This window comes from Mobula hypostoma, chromosome 7, assembly GCF_963921235.1.
Source record: "Mobula hypostoma chromosome 7, sMobHyp1.1, whole genome shotgun sequence".
Taxonomy (NCBI): Eukaryota; Metazoa; Chordata; class Chondrichthyes; order Myliobatiformes; family Myliobatidae; genus Mobula; species Mobula hypostoma.
In genome coordinates, this window is record NC_086103.1 from 104,274,674 (window position 1) to 104,295,762 (window position 21,089).

The window sequence follows — 21,089 nt, forward strand, 5'->3', positions numbered from 1 at the left end:
TAACTTGTGGACATTATTTTAAAAAATACCAAAGGGTCTCGGCCCGAAACGTTGACTGTATTTTTTTTCCATAGATGCTGTCTGGCTTATTGAGTTCCTCCAGCATTGTGTGTGCGTTGCTTGGATTTCCAACATCTGCAGATTTTGTCTTGTTTGTGATTTTTTTAAAACATGAAACCTGTTTGTTACGCAGAGGCAGCATGTATTCTGGGGTCCTAATCTACATACAAAGTGAGCAAATCAAATTACTTCTTAAAATCCCAAGGATACATTCCTTAATTATTTATAAAGTGGACTTTTAGATCAGCATTTTAAGGAAACAGCAGGTAACAGGCTAGTTTAGCTCTGGTAGTGTCTAAAGAGAAAGAGTTAATGAATAATCTTGCTGTAGAGAGGGTGTCTATAAAACAACCATGATGCTATATTAAATAATATATTAAGTTTGAAAGTGATGCAGCTCAGTTTGCAACTAGGGTTTTCAATCTAAACAAAGGAAACAATGAATGTGTGAGGGGGCAGTGTTAGGAAACTAGGTTTAGGAGTATGATGGTGAAAGGCCAATGGCTAACGCTTAAAGAAATAATGATTCACAACAGTTATAGAAGAGGCACTAAGACAGAACAGGAAAAGTGGTGCAAGACATTGATTACAGGGAAATTAAAGATAGCATGAAATCCAAGCAAAAGGCTTTTTTAGAGGTGTCAGGAAGAATATTCAGACTCAGGAGTGGGAACATTTTAGAATACAAAGCTTGGACAAGACATTGATAGAGAAAGGGAGAGTGGAATATGGGGAAACTAGCAAGAAGCAAAAAAATACATGCAAGAAATTTTAAAAAATCAAAGATGTAAGAATCAAGGACTCCTTCTACCTTGGTCACTGTCTTCTCCCTTCTCCCGTCAAGCAGCAGATCTAAAAAGTCTGACAGCATGAACCACCAGACATAGGATAGCTTCTATCACACTCTTAAATGAAGCAAAGATAGTTGGTGCTCTAATTATCATCTTATATAATCAAAATTCCACAGATTACAAAATTGTTCTCACAGATTGGAGGGTGCTAAATGTGATTCCCATTTATCCCATGCTGAAAGATGAACTCTTGAACTCCTGATCTCCCAACATATTTTGTCATGGCCTTTGCATTTTGTCTACCTTCATTGCACTTTGTCTGTAACAGTAACACTACATTCTGTATTCTGTTTTCTATTTCTATCTTCCATGTCATTATGTATGGGATGATCTGTCTGGATGGCATGGGAAATGAAAAGTTTTTCACTTTATCTTGGTGCATATGACAATAATAAACAAATATGATTAGATATGTAGAAGGAAAAGACCAGTTGCGAGGAGTGTAGAGGCACAATCTGTCTCTACCAGCCAGCTAGTTGGAGATTCATTCTCCTGAGGATTTTTAGAGAGGTTGGGGGTCAGGCTGCAAGCTGTAGACAATGTGACTGCTGAGACTGATCTAGGGAGAAAAATGAACAATTGAGGCAACCTCAAAGAGGATGAGCAGCAGTAGTGATAGCAAGGTATCAACAAGTATCATTAAGCAGATTCAGCTTAAATTCATAAACAGAAAATCAAGTTTATTGGACTACTTGGAGGATATATCTAGCAGAATTTGTTAGGATGGACCAGTGGGTGGAGTATATCAACGTTCAGAAGACTTTTGACAAAGATCCACATTGGATGGTGGTGAACGCAGATTAAAACCCATGAAATCAGGGGTAATGCACTAGTATGGATTACAAGTGTTTTTTGCAGTAATAAAACAAGTTTTAGGAATAAGTGAGTGCTTTCTGATTGGAAGGCTGTTTGCATAGCAGGATACCACAGGACCAGTGCTTGGGCCCACCCTCTTCACAGTTTATATCAGCAATTTGGATGAGGGAACCAAATATAATAATTCCAAGTTTGCTGATGACACAAAAGCAAGTGGACTATGAGAAGTGCTGAGCCTACAATATGGCTTCAAGGAGGTGCAGACAGGTTGAGTGGATTGGGCAATAACAGCAAGATAGAAAACAAAAGGGAAACGTGACGATGTGCATTGGGTGGGGAAAAATCTGAAGTGCAGAGTCTCTTTGAAATAGTGAGACATTGGGAAATGATAATATTCAAAAACCTGTGTATTGCTAAACCCAGATGTTTGCCTTTATTTTCTAGAGTACAAGATTAATGATGACTTTCTATAATAATAGAGTTTTGGTGAAACCACGCCTGGGGTATCCAGAACAATTTTGTTTTTCTTTCCTAAAGTGCAATTTATCTGCTATAGTTCAGTGAATGTTCATCAGATTAATTGCTTGGTTGGCCATTCTGTCAGCTGAGGAGAGATTGAGAAGATTAGGCCATTGAGTTTAGAAGATATGCAAAAAAAAGCTTAAAAAGGAAGGTTAAATTGATCTCTGTGAAGGAAAACAATTGAGGCCTCAACAGGAAAAATGGAGCAAGTGTATTCTCTAGCTGAGGAACCTAGAGCAAGAGTTGTCAGTCTCAGAGCAACAAGTATGTGTGACATCTAAAAAGGAGGTATGTCTTCACTCAGAGAAAGGTGAATCTGTGAAATTGTCTTCCATGGAGGACTGTGGAGGCTCAGTCAGCGACTTCATTCAAAATATAGATTTGTATATTTCTGAATGTGAATATAATCTAGAACTGAGGGAATAGAGAAGGAAAATAATGTTTGAGGTAGAAGATGAATCATGGTTGTCTTGAGTTGTTGGTTAGGTTTAAGGGGCCACCATTAAAACAGATTATCTAGTGATTACTTAATGTCTTTAAGGGGAACTTCCTGTGTGAATTTGATGCAACTATAACCTACACTCCAGAGGACAACCCTAGGTGTTAATAACTTTGTGGTGTGAAACGTGAGACAAGTTCAGCTCTTTCTTTCATTGAGCTATAAGTGAAGGCATGTTTTTTTTCTATGTTGTAAAACTGAAAACAGCCATTTTGAATGCACATCAGTTGTAGTGATGAGTGGACTACTGGAAAGTAGACCAGTGCCCAAAATGGAAAAATCATAACGTGCAAGAAGTTGTGCCTGTACTCTGCAATTTGAGATTGCTTTTGGTACATTGGCCTTTATTAATCGAAGTATTGAGTGTAAGAGCTGGAATGTTATGATGAGGTTGTATAAGGCATTGATGAGGCCGAATCTGGAGTATTGTGTTCAGTTTTGGTCACCAAATTACAGGAAGGATATAAAAAAGGTTGAAAGAGTGCAGAGAAGGTTTACAAGGATGTTGCCGGGACTTGAGAAACTCAGTTACAGAGAAAGGTTGGATAGGTTAGGACTTTATTCCCTGGAGCGTAGAAGAATGAGGGGAGATTTGATAGAGGTATATAAAATTATGATGGGTATAGTGAATGCAAGCAGGCTTTTTCCACTGAGGCAAGGGGAGAAAAAAACCAGAGGACATGGGTTAAGGGTGAGGGGGGAAAAGTTTAAAGGGAACATTAGGGGGGGCTTCTTCACACAGAGAGTGGTGGGAGTATGGAATGAGCTGCCAGACGAGGTGGTAAATGCGGGTTCTTTTTTAACATTTAAGAATAAATTGGACAGATACATGGATGGGAGGTGTATGGAGGGATATGGTCCGTGTGCAGGTCAGTGGGACTAGACAGAAAATGGTTCGGCACAGCCAAGAAGCGCCAAAGGGCCTGTTTCTGTGCTGTAGTTTGTATGGTTTCTATGGTTCTATATAGCAGATAAACCAACCTGCAACTGATTTCCGAATTAAAGCACTCACAAAAGTGATCTCAAATTTGAGTCGAGGGTTCCTGTTTCCAGTCCTCAGATAACACATCATTTAAGGAATGTGGAGTGAAAGGGTTCATTCAGAGTACAACTGAGAAACAGCAGCAGAAAATGAGTTGTCCAACATAAACCTGGGAAAGCATTAGAACAACAAATAAACACTGGGACTACCGTTACAGAGAAAAAAAGAGGTGTTTTTATATAGCGTCCTGTACAACTGTTCCTGCCTCAAAAATATTGTCATGTAGTAATATGGGAAAATTACAGCCCAGATTTAGGAATTAACAGTAATCTGCAAAGTCAATTGTACCTTTGACATCATGCAGTCACAGAATGCTATGCTATTGGATTTTTATTGTAACAGGCACAATACTTGAAAAATATCTGATTTAAATTGTAAAGTCTACGTCTGAGATATAAATCTTGATCTTGAACAATGATGAGAGCAAACACTTCTTCAGGGCCAAAATAACCTGTGAAATAAATAAATGGCTTGCCAACTCAGTATCATCTGTTTTACTCAATGGGAGATGGTCAAGCTGTAACCCTCTGAGATAGTGTTCAGGCTTGTGTTCAAATGGCACACATGGGCTGAGCTTATTATCCTATATTATATGCATATTAGTTTCTTTCTAATTAATGTAAAATTCTTATGGAACTCTGTTTTTTGTTCTGTTCTTAAAATATTTCTGCTTTAATTTTCTCCTGAAGTGAATAATAGTCACTGTTTTGACAGTCATTACTCGTTCATTTGCAATATCTATATCTACATTTTCCAAAATGAATTCTTCCATCACAAAGTTCAAATAGTACACAAATATGACTTTGGAAAAGAAACAGAGTCTAGATCAATAGGACTGAGACTATCAAGGGTGAAATCCAAGTGAGGTAATCCCAGAGAAGGCAAAGCCCAGACATTAGCATTATTTCCCAACTTGAGGATATAATGTAAAACATCTTTCTTGGTCATGGGGTCAGCAGCAATTCTAATGATGATACAGCTCAATATTTGATACTAGTGGGAGAAGCATCAAGACAAACAACCTCAACTATGTGTCCTTTACAATTCAATCCAAGGTTCTAATCAACTCGTAACCTATTTCCTGAAATTAACAGGTACTCAGCAAATATCCTTTTAAATATATGATGTTCTAAACAAGATGCTGGCCTCATGAAACATTCTGTGGCAATTATCCCTAACAGCATCAACTTTCCATAATCTTTAGCTCCCCTTTCCAGAATTCCCCGTCTGACTTAGAATGAGAATGCTATTATAGGAAAAGGCAAGAGATTGGGAAGGTTCTGAATGCTAAAATTAGCTTGCGTCAATCTATACCCTTTGAGTGCCCTTGGAGTAAATGCAAACTGACACTTACAGGCTTCCTAAGTCAAGCACTGAAAGATTTAATTTTGTACTTTCATCACCAAGAGTTAAAAATTCATTTTTTATTAAAAACAGCTGTGAGTCCACAATGGTTCCCTGAGGGAAATCTACACCCATCAATGTTTTACCACCACCTCAGCGAGCTTCATGAGGAATAATTACAAGTGCACAAACCACAATACATAAGTGGATTATTCATGACTGTGAATATTCATTCACATTTAGAAGTTAACAAAGAAGGAGATGGTTTTGTTTTAATATACCTAATATGAGAGGAAGCTTTTCAAGTAAATACATTCTTGGTTGATATTAATGGTGTAGATTTATAAGTTACAGATTCAAACAACTCAGAAGGAAACCAATTAGTCATCGCACTGCTGGCAATTCTTTCTAATAATTGTTTAATTAGTCTATCTTTGATTTGCCTTACACCTGCAAATGTCCTTGCTTTTCAAGGGCATAGCCTAGTACCTTTCAAAAGTTATTGTTGGGTCACCTTCTGCCACACTTTCATGCACAGCATTTGAAATCAAAATAAGCGGTAGTGCAAAGAAGTTTCTCAGTCATGATTCTTCATCCAATTATTTTTTTTAACTTCAGTTAAGAGCACCTCCAGTGGTAGAAAAGCTTCTCCTTATGCTTCTTGGAGAAGCCTAGTCTGATTAGGAATAGACATGATGGCTTTGTGAGGGGCAGGTCACGTCTCATGAGCCTGACTGAATTCTTCGAGGAAGTGTCAAAGCACATTCATGAAGGTAGAGTAGTGGATGTGATGTAAATAGATATTTAGTAAGCCACTTGGCAAGGTTCTCATGGTAGGCTCATTCAGAAGGTCAAGAGGCTAGTCAAGATCCAGGTAATCTGGGCTGCGTGGATTCAGAATTGGCTTGCCCACAGAAGGCGAAAGATAGTACTATACAGAATGTATTCTGCTTGGGGTTCAATGATCAATGGTGTTCTGCAGGGATCTGTTCCCGGTCCCATATTCTTTATGATTTTTATTAATGACTTGAATGAGGAAGTGGAAGATTGGATGAGTAAGTATGCAGATGACATAAAGGTTGGTGGTGTTGTAGAAGGTTGTTGTAGGTAGGTTACAAATGGACATTGATTTGATACAGAGCTGGGCTGAGAAGTTCAATCATGAAAGGTCTGAAGTGGTACACTTCGGTAGGTCAAATCTAAAGGCAGTGTACAGGTTTAGTAGATTCTTCACAGTGTAAATGAACAGAAGAATCGAGGGACCCACATCCCTTAAAATTGCTGCACAATTGAGCACCCAGAGGAAACCTATATGTTCACAGGGACAACAGACAAACTCTTTACAAATGTCATCAGAAATAAACTTGGGAGAGTGAGCTTGTATACTAAAACCATGTTTAAGTGTTCAATTTGAAAACACATAAATGCTTAAGTGCAAAATATTTCTCCTAAAATCTATTCTCTTCTTCAGAGATTTTAGCTTTAACTGAGAAAACGCACACCAGCAGGGCAGCGATTAGCAAGATGCTACTACAGCTCAGGCCGTCAGAGTTCGTTTATATCACAGTTGTCCCTCTCAATTGTTTTGAACAAGGGTTAATAAGGGTTATTGAACAGCTCCATATATTGTGTTATGATTTTTTTTCTGATATAACAAAATACATGTTAATATCATGGAGAATATTTGAGCTTTTTCACAGAATACAACTTTGATCAATCTCAACCAAAATCTTCAGACCAAAGAAAGGTTATTTAAAATAAAAACTGAACATTAAATTAATCAGAAACTTATTTTTCCCTCTGACTGAACTGGAGCCTTGCATTTTTCGTGCAAGCCAATGGAGAATGTTTGTTTGCAGTTTCTGGTTTGCCATGACGTAGTCAATGCTGTTTCCTTTCTGCTTCTTGCAAGGTTGCAGCAGAGATAAGGAAACAGCAGAAAGCAGCTGAAGGTTCTTTTATAAACACACAATCCCGTGAAGATCTTTCTGTGACAGTTAACAGGATTCCTGTAAAGGGTCTGCTTCATTTTTAAATTTTCTTGTCATTTGTTGTTGAAGAAAATAGCTCCCATTGATTGGCACATGGTGAAAACTTACTGTTATCAATATTGTGTTGGCTGCGTTCATTAAAGTTTGACCAAACTTTTGTGAATCCAGTCTTTGGCTCCATTCATATTCACTACAAATTTAAAATCGAAGAAAACTACCTGGTATGTTTTTATACATTGATATTCTTAACTTTTGTTTCATTCCATGCTTGTTTCAAATGACAGAATCTATTTCTTTTCCAGAACAGAACAACTTGGTCTGTACAGGAAACATTTGACTGTGGAAACAGGATCCAGGGCAGGAACTCGTTGCTCTCACACCCGAAGTCTCATAACCCTCTTTGCTGTTTTTGAAATTTCAAATTTCTTTGGGACTTATATCAACCCTGAAAGCTTCACCTTATCATCAGTACCCACAGCCAGCTATGAACTAAAATATTTGTAATCTAATGGGAACTCATATACTTTGATGAGAAGGACTTTCCCCATATCAAGTGGACCAACTTTTCTATTGCTGTAGCACAAGGAATGCACTGCTATGGCGACAGCTGTCGGACAAAATGAACTTGTATTTGAGTTTGCAACTAATGACATGGAAAATGCACAGGAGGTAAGATGCTATCCACACATAGGTAGTAAAGATTGTTGATAGAATACTGTACCTAGAACAGTAGGAAAATGTTTTCTTTGGTGAATGATTAATGAATTTAATTTCCACATAGCAGTAATTTGTACTTCTTGTTGGAAATTTGCAGGAAACCTGAATTCCTTACTCCAGCCAGAAGATTAGTGTGTGTAATGTAAGCTGTAAGAATGAAATTGGTCAGCCTCCTCTCAACAAATTAGTTTGTGTATGCACAGAGCTGAGCTTTGAAATGAGAACAATTTATAATGGCTAACATTCCATCCTTGGATTCAAGTACAATTTTACTGAAGCTCTATAAAGCTTATGCTGCTACACAGGGAATTATCATGCAGAATGTGCAAAGTACTGCACAAGAAACATGGAGAGTTCTAAAATGCACGAGAAAGGAGCTGAAGTTGATTGGAAGAGGGTAGTAGCAGGGATGACGGCAGAACTGCAATGGCTGGAGTTTCTGGGAACAATTCAGAAGGTGCAGGATAGATACATCCCAAAGAAGATGTAGTATTCTAAAGGGAGGATGAGTCAACCATGGCTGGCCAGGGAAGTCAGGCAGGATAAAAGCAAAAGAGAGGGCATATAATATAACAAAATTCGTGTGAAGCTGGAGGATTGGGTAGCTTTTAAAAGCCAACAGAAGGCAACTAAAAATCAATAAGGAGAAACAATAAAATATGAAGGTATATATCAATAATAAAAAGAGGATACCAAAAGTATTTCAGACACGTAAAGAGTAAGAGAGGTGAGAGTGGACATCAGACCACTGGAGAGATAGTAATGGGGGACAAAGAAATGATGAGCGAACTTTTAGTATTTTGCATCAGTCTTCACTGTAGAAGATACCAGCAGTAGGCCAGAAATTAGAGTGCCATGGGGGCAGAAGTGAGTGTAGTTACTATTAATAAGGAGCAGGTGCTTGGGAAGCTGAAAGTTCTGAAAGTATAAAAGTTACAACCCCATGGTTCTGAAAGAGATAGCTGAAGAGATCGTGGAGGCATCTTTAGATTCTGGAATGGGTACAGAGCAGTGGAAAACTGCAAGTGTTACCCCACTCTTTCAGAAAGGAGCAAGACAAAAGACAGGAAATTATAGGCCAGTTTGCCTGACCTCAGTGGCCGAGAAGATGTTGGAGTCATGTGGCCAAGTTTGCAGATGATACAAAGATATGTGGAGTAGTATTGAGGAAGCAATGAGTCTCTAGGGAGTTAGACAGATTAGGAGAATGGGTAAAGAAGTGGCAGATGGAATATAGTGTAGGGAAGTGCATAGTCATGCTCTTTGGTAGAAGGAATAAAGGCATGGAATATTTTCTAAAATTCAGAAATCAGAGGTGCAAAGGGACTTGGGAGTCCTCGTGCAGGATTCCATAAAGACTAACTTGCAGGTTGAGTTGATGATGAGGAAGGCAATGCAATGTATTTCCAGAGGACTAGAATGTAAAAGCAAGGTATAATGCTGACACTTGATCAGGTCACACTTGGATTACTATGAGCTGCTTTTGGCCCCTTACCTAAGAAAGGATGTGCTGGCAATGGAGAGGGTCCAGACGAGGTTCACTAGAACAATCCCAGGAATGAAAAGGCTAACACCCGAGGAGCTTTTGGTAGCTCTGTGCCTTTACTCATTGGAGTTCAGAAGAATGGAAACGTATCAGATATTGATAGGCCTGGTTAGAGTGGATGTGGAGAGTGTGTTTTCTATAATGGGAGATCTAGGCAGAGGATCCAGCCTCACAACACAGGGAAGTCCTTTACAACAGAGATGAGGAGGAACGTCTTTAGCCAGCTAGTGGTGAATCTCTGTAATTCGTTGCCACAGATGACAGTAGAGACCAGTTTATTGGGACTATTTAAAGAGGAGGTTGATGGGTTCTTGATTAGTCAGGGAGTCAAAGGTTCCAGGGAAGTCACTCGTCTGAGTGCTACTGGTACCATGTAACCCAGTACTACCTGTCGTATGGTCGGGTGGTCGGCGACTAAACCGGCTCCCCCACCAGGCTTGCCTGGTCAGGAGGGTGGCTAGACACACTGCAGGACGAAAAACAAGACCTGTCATAGGGCAGATGTACCCTCTCGTAGGGTCAACGGCCATCTAGCAAACACATGCCGTGAAGCGCGAAAGGGCATCCCTTACATCGAAGCTTGGTCTGGACATTCACTGCAACAGAACTTCCCCAGACGTCCCGGACCCCACCATGCCACTGGATCTGGGAGGGGATGTCGAGAGGGTGGGTCTGCACCTGTGCAACCCCCTTCTCACCTAAAATCCACTCACGCACACGCTGTTTCTTTCTAAGGAGAGGGGTACCACCCCACTAACTGACTGAAAGGAACCATCATCATACTATGGGACGGATAGCCAGAGAGAGAGAGAGAGACAGGGAGAAAGCAGGAGAATGGGATTGAGAGGGGATAATAAATCAGCCATGATGAAACGGTGGAACTGAATTGATGGGTTGAATGGCCTAATTTTGCTTTTATGTCTTATGGTCTAAAAGGTGTTTCTGATTTATTTGAGGTTTTCTTGGACTGCATTTGTAGACATTGATAACACATGATCAAGTCCAGCATACAGTGACCTTATACATAGTTGCATGTACCAAACATTCAGCGAAGTGAAATCTTATTACACTGAAACTGTTTCTACATTATTGATATCCTAGTGTAGAGTCACAGTCCTACATTCACTGATGTGGAAGCATTGGAAAGGGTACAGAGGAGATTTACCAGGATGCTGCCTGGTTTAGAAAATATGCATTATGATCAGAGACTAAGGGAGCTAGGGCTTTACTCTTTGGAGAGAAGGAGGATGAGAGGAGACATGATAGAGGTGTACAAGATAATAAGAGGAATAGATAGAGTGGATAGCCAGCACCTCTTCCCCAGGGCACCACTGCTCAATACAAGAGGACATGGCTTTAAGGTAAGGGGTGGGAAGTTCAAGGGGGATATTAGAGGAAGGTTTTTTACTCAGAGAGTGGTTGGTGCGTGAAATGCACTGCCTGAGTCAGTGGTGGAGGCAGATACACTAGTGAATTTTAAGAGACTACTAGACAGGTATATGGAGGAATTTAAGGTTGGGGCTTATATGGGAGGCAGGGTTTGAGGGTCGGCACAACATTGTGGGCCGAAGGGCCTGTACTGTGCTGTACTATTCTATGTTCTATGTTCTATGTTCTATTCACAACTCTGTTTTTAAACCTGGCCTAGCATTAATGCCATAGACAATTTCAGTAGCATTTGATCCCAATTTTGACTTGGTCTCCTTAATCTATAAGGCATCCTGCAGAACAGTCATGAAGTTCAGCTATTGACATAAAGGTGTTTGCACAATAAGAAATCCTAGATCTACTGATGAATGCATGGTCACAGAGCAGCAAAGACTGACAGCATAGCAGATAATTAAATATTACTACTTTAGTTTTAGTAATCCTATTAGAATTGTTCTAATGTTAAAATAATAGTCAACTACTTTCGATATACTGTATTTGTCCAATAGCTGGAAGTCATCAATCATAATCCATGATTAATACCTTATTGGTTCTGCTGGTGTATAATGGCTTAAAGTTTTAAAAAGTAGGACTTATAAATTAGCTGATAAATTGTGCTTCTTTATAATTTTAGTATTTCTGATGTAGCTGTGATTACAATCCATTTAACTAGGTAAAGAATGCTCAGGTATCTTTAGTTTTATGGGGTTAAATTATATTTGACAACATATTACCATAAATATTGATTGTTAGATATGTCTCATTGATAAATATTAACACATACATGACATGCCTGTAACATATTAGCCTCACAATCTAAAACAGGAAAATCACCTAATATTTATTTTTTTTTAATTTAGCAAAGGCATAATTTCTGGTGACATTGCAACGTGAGAATTGCTGCATGTGATGAATTGTGATGAACTAAAACCACAAACAAACTGAATCATTGGCCTATCAGGAATCTGCCACAGTCTGCTGACATGTTGCTTAGTTTTAATTAAATAACATAGTTCTTTTAGTCTTCAATACATACGAAACTAGGATAGGTGCCACAATCAGCACACTGAGGGACTAAAAGGAATTACCCTAAACCTGAATGCCTGAAGTCGAGTTGTGTTCCACTGAAATTAACATACTATTTTGAAACTTAAAATCCTATGTCTGGAAGGGATATGTGGATGATCATGTTGACTACCTGTTTCTTTTCTAATCCTGTATATGCAATTCCCATTCAATATTATCATTTAATATTTTTTCTACATTCCTAACAGGCACTCGCTCCACTGTACTTCAAAACAATTGACTTCACAAAATAGCCTCCTCTCATTTCCTCTCCAGTTTGTTAACGAGTAATAAATCTGCACGTTTTGGGATACGAATACATTAATGTTGAATGGGGAAAAGAATTAAATATTTAGCTTAATGTCATGTGATTTAATGATACACTTCACGACTGCAATGATCATTTTCTGTATGTTCAGAAAGAGCCTGGAACCATCTGTTCTGGCTGCAACCTTTCTGCTACAGCTATCTGATTGATCTCAGAGGGAGGACGTGCAGAGGAACAGTTTTCATATATTTGACACAGATGATATGTAAAAATATTAATAAAATATTGGTAAACTCGCTGTGTTTGTTTGCTAGAGCAGTTAGGCTGTGGTCTAGAGCTTTAACTCTGAAAAGCACTCTCTAAAGCTTTCAACCAATTGTCCCTTCTTATGGATGCTTCCATTTGAACTAAACTATTGGCTGGTTGTCTTATGTAAGTAGAAGTTCCTGGAGATAGTTAACTTTTGTCATGTTGCCTTAAAATTGTGAGCAGTTGTTGGTTTAGTGAAGTTAATGAAATCTGTGACTAAGTTGAACTTTAATGTAAAAGTTTGGTTAGTTGGCAGAATAACTACGAGTGCAAAGATAAACAATTTATTATTGACAGGTTCTTGCAGGGTTACAACTACCCATAGACACCCTATGCATATGACTGAGTGTTTGGAAGGATGGTGGCTTGGATGGAAATGGTTTTGCTGCTGCAGGGCTGCATGTATCTTCTTCCAGGCGGGAACAGGATATTTCCAGGTGCCTCCTCACTCTCCACCCACATCCCTAGACAGAGCAACTGGCAGCTGGGTCCAGCTGGAAGCTGCAAGTGCCCAGCAGACTCAGTGTGGTGGGCTGGTGTCTGATCTCCCCATGCCTACTCTCTATCTTGTTACAATGTTTCCACAATCCCTTCCCACACAGTTTTCATTCATTTCTGACTTAACGAGCATTTTCGGTTACAAGTTTTGAGAACAGCACCCTGTCATAACTTGGAGACTGCCTGGACTTCAATATTTATAGAATTAATTAAAAATAGTCTGAAAAGTACACTGTATATGAGTAGCGCTGGGCAATGTAGTAAGCTGTCCAGGTGTATGTTGAACATAATCCATTTCCTACAGCATTCCACAACCTCAACATCATCCAGGATAAAACGACCCATGTAATTGTCACCCCTTCCACTACCCTTAACCTTCATTCACTACACTGTTGTGATTGAGAACTGAATCACTGGAGACAGAAAGCTGGTAGATATAAAAGGTCTTTATCCGTCCCAACAAGCAGGCATTCTCTTACTAGAATCTCTTGAAATCAAGCTTTGTACTCTTAAGAACAAAAATAATAGCAGTTGATCTAATACAAATTCAATAGCCAAGTGACATTGTTTACTTCAATATTTTGAATCTGATAAATGGTTCCATTGAGTTACGTACTTACAATAGGAACATACTATAAATGACAGATTGTTCAAACACTTTTGCTGGGACAAAGTAATTCACATGGATGGTAAAAAGCTTCTGATGGATAACCCAGACATCCAAAATTAGGAGCGTGAGAGCGAAAGCTGGGGTGAAATAGTGGGAGGTGGTTGTGAAAAGATTGGCAGAGGAATTGACAAAACAGCTCAAACTCTATAGGGGAGACTGATAAGCCATCAGATTGCTGGCCACTGTTAGTTGGAAAGCAGTTTATGAATAGACAGCAGGTAAAGTAGCCCAGCTCCACTGATTTACAAGTAACTCTGAAAATTTAATTTCCTTTCCTGGACAGTGGTTCCTTGTTCCCCTCAGTTTCCAGGATTCCTGATGCCCAGGTAACTTGGACATCATTGTCAGAAATAAAACTGATGAAATCTGCATTATTTAAATAGTTGGCTGAAATAATTAGCAACTTGGTTCCCAGGACACACCAACCTGAAACAGTGAAAACTCAACTTTGGAAATGGATTAAGTTTGGGTCTAATTTTTTTTTATTATTATTTCTTGTTTGTTATAAAACCATGAGGGTAAAAATCAATCAAACCCAGCCCCTTTCCCAACTCACAGAATCTAAACTGCGAGGAACTTTAGAACATCTCATTCAAAATAAAATGATGTGAAGATAGAAAGAGACCAATAAAATTAAGTGAGGAAACAAACAAAGCAAAAGAAAAACGTTTAAAAAATTAAAGCACAATTTTTAAAAATCTTGAACAATAATTAAAATCAAAAAGAATGAAATCCTACAGCTGCAAAAGTTTATTTTCAATTGTCAATAGATTACTTGGCTTTATTTAAGATTTCCAACTCTTTAAAGACAAGCTAAATGCTTTTTGTTGTGTTTATTGGTTTTCTGTCAAGTACCACAGAACCAGCACCAACCACTGTACGTGCTCTTTTTACTTTAGCTTAACTTTAGCTTAACCTGGCCTTAAACTCTGTCAGTCAGGAGAGAGTTCCCCTGATGGAGCTGCATACAGGAATTCATTTCCAGCCTACATTTGATTCATGTTAGCATGGGTCAGACTCTGGAAATCATAGCCCACTTCCCATTTCTCTCGGTGAAGGCCACAGTTGCCTTCACTATGCATGCATAGCCTGTGCTTGATTGGGCGAAGAGCATTTGAAAATCAAGACCTCAGAACTAAGGTGGCATGGTAGCATAGTGTTTAGCATAGTGCTTTACATACCAGCAACCCCAGTTCCATTCCCATTGCTGCCTGTAACGAGTTTGTCCACTCTCCCCGTGACTATGTGGATTTTCTCTGGGTGCTCTGGTTTCCTCTCACAGTCCAAAGATGTACTGATTGGTAAGTTAATAAGGCATTGTAAGTTGTCCTATGATTAGGCTAGGATTAAATCAGGGGATTGGTGGGCGGCATGGCTTGGAGTGCAAAAAGGGCCTATTCCATGCTGTATCTCAGTAAATAAATAAACTTCATGGTCCACAAGGCTGTGGTGATCCCTGCTCTCCTAGATACTTCCCAACTATCTACACCAAGCTCTCAAGGTATCGGGAAAATGCCACCAACATTGTTTCTGCTAAATCCTCCAAATTCGCCCGTTGGACCAAAACCAGAATGAGAATTATCATGAGATTTGTTAACTTAACAGCAGCAATTCAATGCAACACATGATAATACAGGAAAAGTAAATAAGAAAATCAATTACAGTAAGTAAATATGTATATTAACTAGTTAGATTAAAAATAGTGAAAAATAAAAATAATATATATAAAAAAGTAGGTCGTGTTCACGGGTTCAATGTCCATTTAGGAATCGGATGGCAGAGGGGAAGAAACTGTTCCTGAATTGCTGAGTGTGTGCCTTCAGGCTTCTGTACCTCCTTCCTGATGCTAACAATGAGAAGAAGGCATACCCTGGGTGATGGAGGTCCTTAATAATGGACGCTGCCTTTCTGAGGCACCGCTGCTTGAAGATGTCTGAGATAATACAGAGACTAGTACCCAAGATGAAGCTGACTAATCTTACAACTTTCTGTAGCTTCTTTGTCCTGTGAAGTAGCCCCACCCCGCAATACCAGACAATGATTCTGCTTTCCATGGTACATCTATAGAAGTTTTCAAGTGTTTTAGGTGACAAACCAAGGAGCTCTTCAAGCTCCTAAAGAAATATAGTCACTGTCTTGCCTTCTTTATAGCTGCATCGATATGTTGGGACCAGGTTAGATCCTCAGAGATCTTGACACCCAGGAACTTGAAATTGCTCGCTCTCTCCGCTTCTGATCCCTCTATGAAGATTGGTCCATGTTCCCTCATCTTACCTTTCCTGAAGTCCACAATCATCTCTTTGGTCTTATTGACAACTCCTGCAACAACACTCAACTAGTTGGCATGTTTGCAATTTTGCAAGTTCCCACTGAGCAGTTTTTTCACAATGTAAACGCTTTTATCCTGGTATCACTGGCTTCCGGAAGAGCAGATATGTAACCTGTTATGTTACAGTCCAATTTACACTTTCATTGCTCTGAAAGCATAGCCATTTTTCTTTCTGAAAAATCCAAATCATTGTTTTGAAAATATTTTTTACAAGTTCCTTTAGAGTAGACAGGGCGTATGTTTTCCCCAGTGTAGAAATATAGCTAATACCAGAGAGCATGCATTGAAGGTGAGAGGGGGTAGGTTTAAAGGGGATGTAAGGGGTAAGTTTTTTTACTCAGAGTGGCAGATACCTGGAATGCGCTGCCTGATATGGTGGTGGAGGCAAATACATCAGAGGCTTTTCAGAGACATTGAGATAGACAGATGGATGTGAGGAAGATGGAGGGATATGGGCATTGTGTAGGTAGCAGAGACTTGTTTTTGCATTTTTTTGATTCAATTTTTTGCTGGTTCAGCACAATATTGTAGGCCATAGGGCCTGTTCCTGTGCTGTACCAATCAATCCTCTATAAAAACAACATATCAAGAAATTCCTGCAGCAATAAGTTTAAAACTACAGAATAGGATATAACTTCAATAACTTTGAAATAAACTAGGGTGATCAAGGGAAACATGAATGGGGTCAGGCAGACAAGGCTCATGGATGTTCAGAGACTTTGGGAATTATCGAGAAATGTTCTGTGTAGGAAAGGAAAAAATTAAGGAGAGTCTTTATTAATGATTTACGTTTGTTGAGCACACAATAGCTTCTCTCATTGACTACTCAGGATATTAGATGTGAAAGTTAATTTTTAATGATTAACTACTGCCATTGAACCAGTGAGTGAACATGTTCTGAATGGGATAGGTCAGCTGAATATTTACCATGACATGGATTAACTATCAATACTTTACAGAGCAGCAAACTTTCTGTTTTGTGGAAACACTTTGAAAAGAGTATTCTGCTTCACGGTCACTTTCAGCCATTACAAATAATCATATGGTCAAAGCAACCCACCTGTTGTCTGAACCTGCAAGAACTCATGAACAGCTGCATCCAATGGTAGGCGTGAGGGGTAAAAGAGGGCATAATTAATGTTTTACTGATTTAAAAAATTGGGCTGTGGTTTGAACAGTAAAATACATTATGGTTAATATTTACTAAAAAGCTTTTATAACTGTATGCATTTGAATAGAGTAAATCTTTTATTTTCTAAAGCTTCGTACTGTAAGGCTGGCATGGTGACACAGTCCAAGCAAATCAGGTTCAATCCTGACCTCTGGTGTTGTCTGTGCAGAATTTGTACGTTCTTCCTGTGACTGTGTGGATTTCTCCAACTTTTCTAGTTCCCACCCACATCCCAAAGATGGCCGGGTTTAATTGGCCACTGCAAATGACCCCCAGTTTGATGGGTGGCCGGACAATCATGGGGAGGTAATGGCCAAGTGAGAGACAGAAAGTTTACAGAGAAATTAGTGGAAAATTGGAAATGAATATTTGCTGAGAGTGAGCATGGATTGAATGGGCTGGAAGATTTTCTCTGCCAAAGGATATATTTGTTGCTTTGTACACTCTTGGAGGTCTGATCTGGTGACCTTAGTTTTAACAGGTTGCTCCAATATTTGTTCATGCTGGTTTGATGGGAGAGAACTGATTCAGAAAGCAATCCTTGTGTTAGAGCAGAAACAGAGGTGCAACGAGACCTGGGTGTCATTATACACCAGTCATTGAAAGTGGGCATGCAGGTACAGCAGGCGGTGAAAAAGGCGAATGGTATGCTGGCATTTATAGCGAGAGGATTCGAGTACAGGAGCAGGGAGGTACTACTGCAGTTGTACAAGGCCTTGGTGAGACCACACCTCGAGTATTGTGTGCAGTTTTGGTCCTCTAATCTGAGGAAAGACATCCTTGCCATAGAGGGAGTACAAAGAAGGTTCACCAGATTGATTCCTGGGATGGCAGGACTTTCATATGAAGAAAGACTGGATGAACTGGGCTTGTACTCGTTGGAATTTAGAAGATTGAGGGGGGATCTGATTGAAACATATAAAATCCTAAAGGAATTGGACAGGCTAGATGCAGGAAGATTGTTCCCGATGTTGGGGAAGTCCAGAACAAGGGGTCACAGTTTGAGGATAAAGTGGAAGCCTTTTAGGACCGAGATTAGGAAAAACTTCTTCACACAGAGAGTGGTGAATCTGTGGAATTCTCTGCCACAGGAAACAGTTGAGGCCAGTTCATTGGCTATATTTAAGAGGGAGTTAGATATGGCCCTTGTGGCTACGGGGGTCAGGGGGTATGGAGGGAAGGCTGGGGCGGGGTTCTGAGTTGGATGATCAGCCATGATCATAATAAATGGCGGTGCAGGCTCGAAGGGCCGAATGGCCTACTCCTGCACCTATTTTCTATGTTTCTATGACCCAATATTGGTCGTCAAACCTCACTTAAATGTATGGATGCATGCTGCTGATTAGCTGGGAATCTGCACCCTTGGACAGATGCTGGAAAGGGGCAGGTTGATTAGGAGAAATGACCACCAATGAGAAAGTGAATGAGAGCTAATAGTTTGGGGAGAAAAGGCCAAGTAGGGGTCCGATGATCATCTCCACATCACAGTGTAATGTAAAGAGCTCCTAGATGTGTATCTATGCAGTTGTGTTTAAGGCAGACTAACTCTGTATAAAGGGCATAAGGCCCAATTTTGCTGAAGTCAACACCTCCTTATTTGTTTCATACAATGCTTCATCATCTCTTTTTCTGGATTGTTTTTGGTGAAACAATCCGAGCAAATTGGGCTCTTTGCCACACATATAATGATCTGCAAAATAGATATGGCGTCTCCCAATGTCCAGATAATTATTTTCCTTATTTTGTTGAAGCATAATTAGTCAAAACAAAGCAGCATGTACAATGAATGGATAAATTGATTAGAACTCCATTGAAGCAAATAGAGCATTGCATTGACTATAATGTTGCTGCTATTCCTGGATACTTATTCCTGGAGCCATTTTGTGTAATTAGTGTTTTTATGTTAGATTAACAACATTATTTCTTTTTGTATCTCCCAGTTCCTGTATGCATTATAGACCTTCTTAAATGACTCATTCAAAATTTTAAATGCACTCAAATAGATAATTACGTAAGGTAAATAAAAACTCATTTTAACATAAGCTGTAATAAAAAGAACCCTCATTATTTGATGTTATTTATTTGTTACCTGGTTCTAGAACCAATTCCTGATGAATGAATGTAATCCAGCATCAGACAATGGGGAATTACGTGAGAAATTTTTCTGGCAGATATAGTGCAGTTTTCTCCTCTTACTTTAACCGTTCTCTCATCTGAAGATCCAAGTCACTCTGTTTTAGTGTGAAACACAAACCTGCCTGTTTCAAGCAACAATGTATTAGTACACTGGCGCTCACTTTTATCTTGCTAGGAGCTGATAAGGAGCGACCACAAATATGAATTTTATCTAGGATTGAGAGCTGTCATTTCTTTATTTGCAATTATAATCTTTTTTTGTTTCTCACTGTTGGTTATCTGCATTTATTTACACTAATCTTTTTCTCTTCACGTATTTATAGAAGCTTTTCAGTTTCATGTTCCTTGCAAACTTTCTCTCGTTCTCCTGGCTCCCCTCCTAAATCAGTCTTTTTGTTTTTCTTTGATGAATTCCAAAAGGTCTCATTCTTCAAGCTGTCTGCTTTTTCTGGCAATTTTGTATGCCTTCTCTTTGGATCGATACTCTTCTTAATGTGCTTCAATATATATGATTGAGCATCTCTCCTGATTACTTTTTGTAGCAGATTGGAATGAATAATTATTATAATGCATGTATACATTTTAAAATATGATCCATTGCCTATCCACGGTCAAGTAAACTTCCCTAATCTATCATAGCTAATTCATGCCTCATATCATTGTAGTTTCCTTTGTTCATATTTGGACTCCAATATCTCTATCCTAATGAAGAATTCCATCATTTTACAGATGCACACTTCTATAAAGAACTACATGAAGTAAGATTATTACCTATTCCGGTCTTGCTATACAATACCTAGCCTAGGATAACCTGTTATCAGTTTAGTTCCTTAACTTTCCATGCATGTGCTTCTAAATGCCTATTTAATTCCGTCCACAATATCACCACTCCTGTTGGTCCAGCCTCCACCGTTGTTTTTGGCCTCTTAGAATTTTATTCCAATTCTTTCCCAGGTCAATGCCAGCAGCAGAAAGTTTGACAAATAAATATAGTTTGTTAGATAAATACAAATTCTGAGGTGGAGCGAGATTTCCAACATTATTTAATACTGGGCAAGTGAACTTCCATCCTGAAAGGTCTGTGATAAACTGGCACTGCAAAGAGAAGCCTGCATGAGTTTTTTTTTGTACGGTCTCTCTGGCTACCGAAGTGAGTTGAGAATGTGACCTTGTGCATTATGTGCAGTTTAGAGTTGGTCTTACATACTACTTGCAAGTAAAGGTTTTTTTGTCAGCTCTGTACATTTGCTCCTTTACTTGTAAGTGTCCAACTTAAGTGAAGCCTGTATAGATGAATATATATTTGGAAGATCAGTGAGATGGACTTACTTGCCTTCTGCAGGGATGCAGGGGACTCAGTTTGTGGCTAAATTTCCAACTTGCAAATTGTCTGGGTTATGAACAATTCTCAGGAATGAAACTTGGTTGTCACCTGGGGAGAACCTGTGATGGTGAGTCAGATAGCCTGCAGGCTGCGTAGGAGAGAGGGAAGGGGAGAGATCAGGAATGTTTGAGGGATGGTGGCAAGATCAGGCAAGTGGACACACAATCAAGCCCCTAGATCTAGAGATGGAATTGAGGAGTTTGGAGAATTGTTCTGATTTCAACAGGTAATGGAGAGCAATACCAAGGAAACCTTTTAAAGCTGAATCCAGCTCTCAGCTGATAGGAACTTCAGGCTCCATACTAGCAGGCAAAGTAAAATCAGAAAGCCCTCAACTATTGCTGAAGCACACTTAATTTCTGCTGCTAGGGCCTGCTTCAATGTAGGGATCCATCTGGAATGCAGACATCAAATATAATATGTGATACACTTCACAATTTGTT

General features: G+C 39.3%; 1 protein-coding gene across 5 annotated transcripts in view; it reads left to right on the top strand.

The window, feature by feature from the left end:
* LOC134349440 (ETS-related transcription factor Elf-1-like) overlaps positions 1–21,089 on the top strand; it is a 140,253-nt gene that overhangs the window by 28,502 nt on the left and 90,662 nt on the right. For 2 of the 5 annotated variants that reach the window (XM_063053744.1, XM_063053748.1), the window contains exon 2: positions 7,428–7,794. In XM_063053744.1, the coding sequence (XP_062909814.1) occupies positions 7,723–7,794 (72 nt within the window). In that variant the 5' untranslated portion in view covers positions 7,428–7,722. Of the gene's footprint in view, positions 1–7,060; positions 7,153–7,188; positions 7,347–7,427; positions 7,795–16,919; positions 17,061–21,089 lie in introns of those variants that run through there. The other 3 variants (XM_063053746.1, XM_063053745.1, XM_063053747.1) reach the window with 3 other exon arrangements.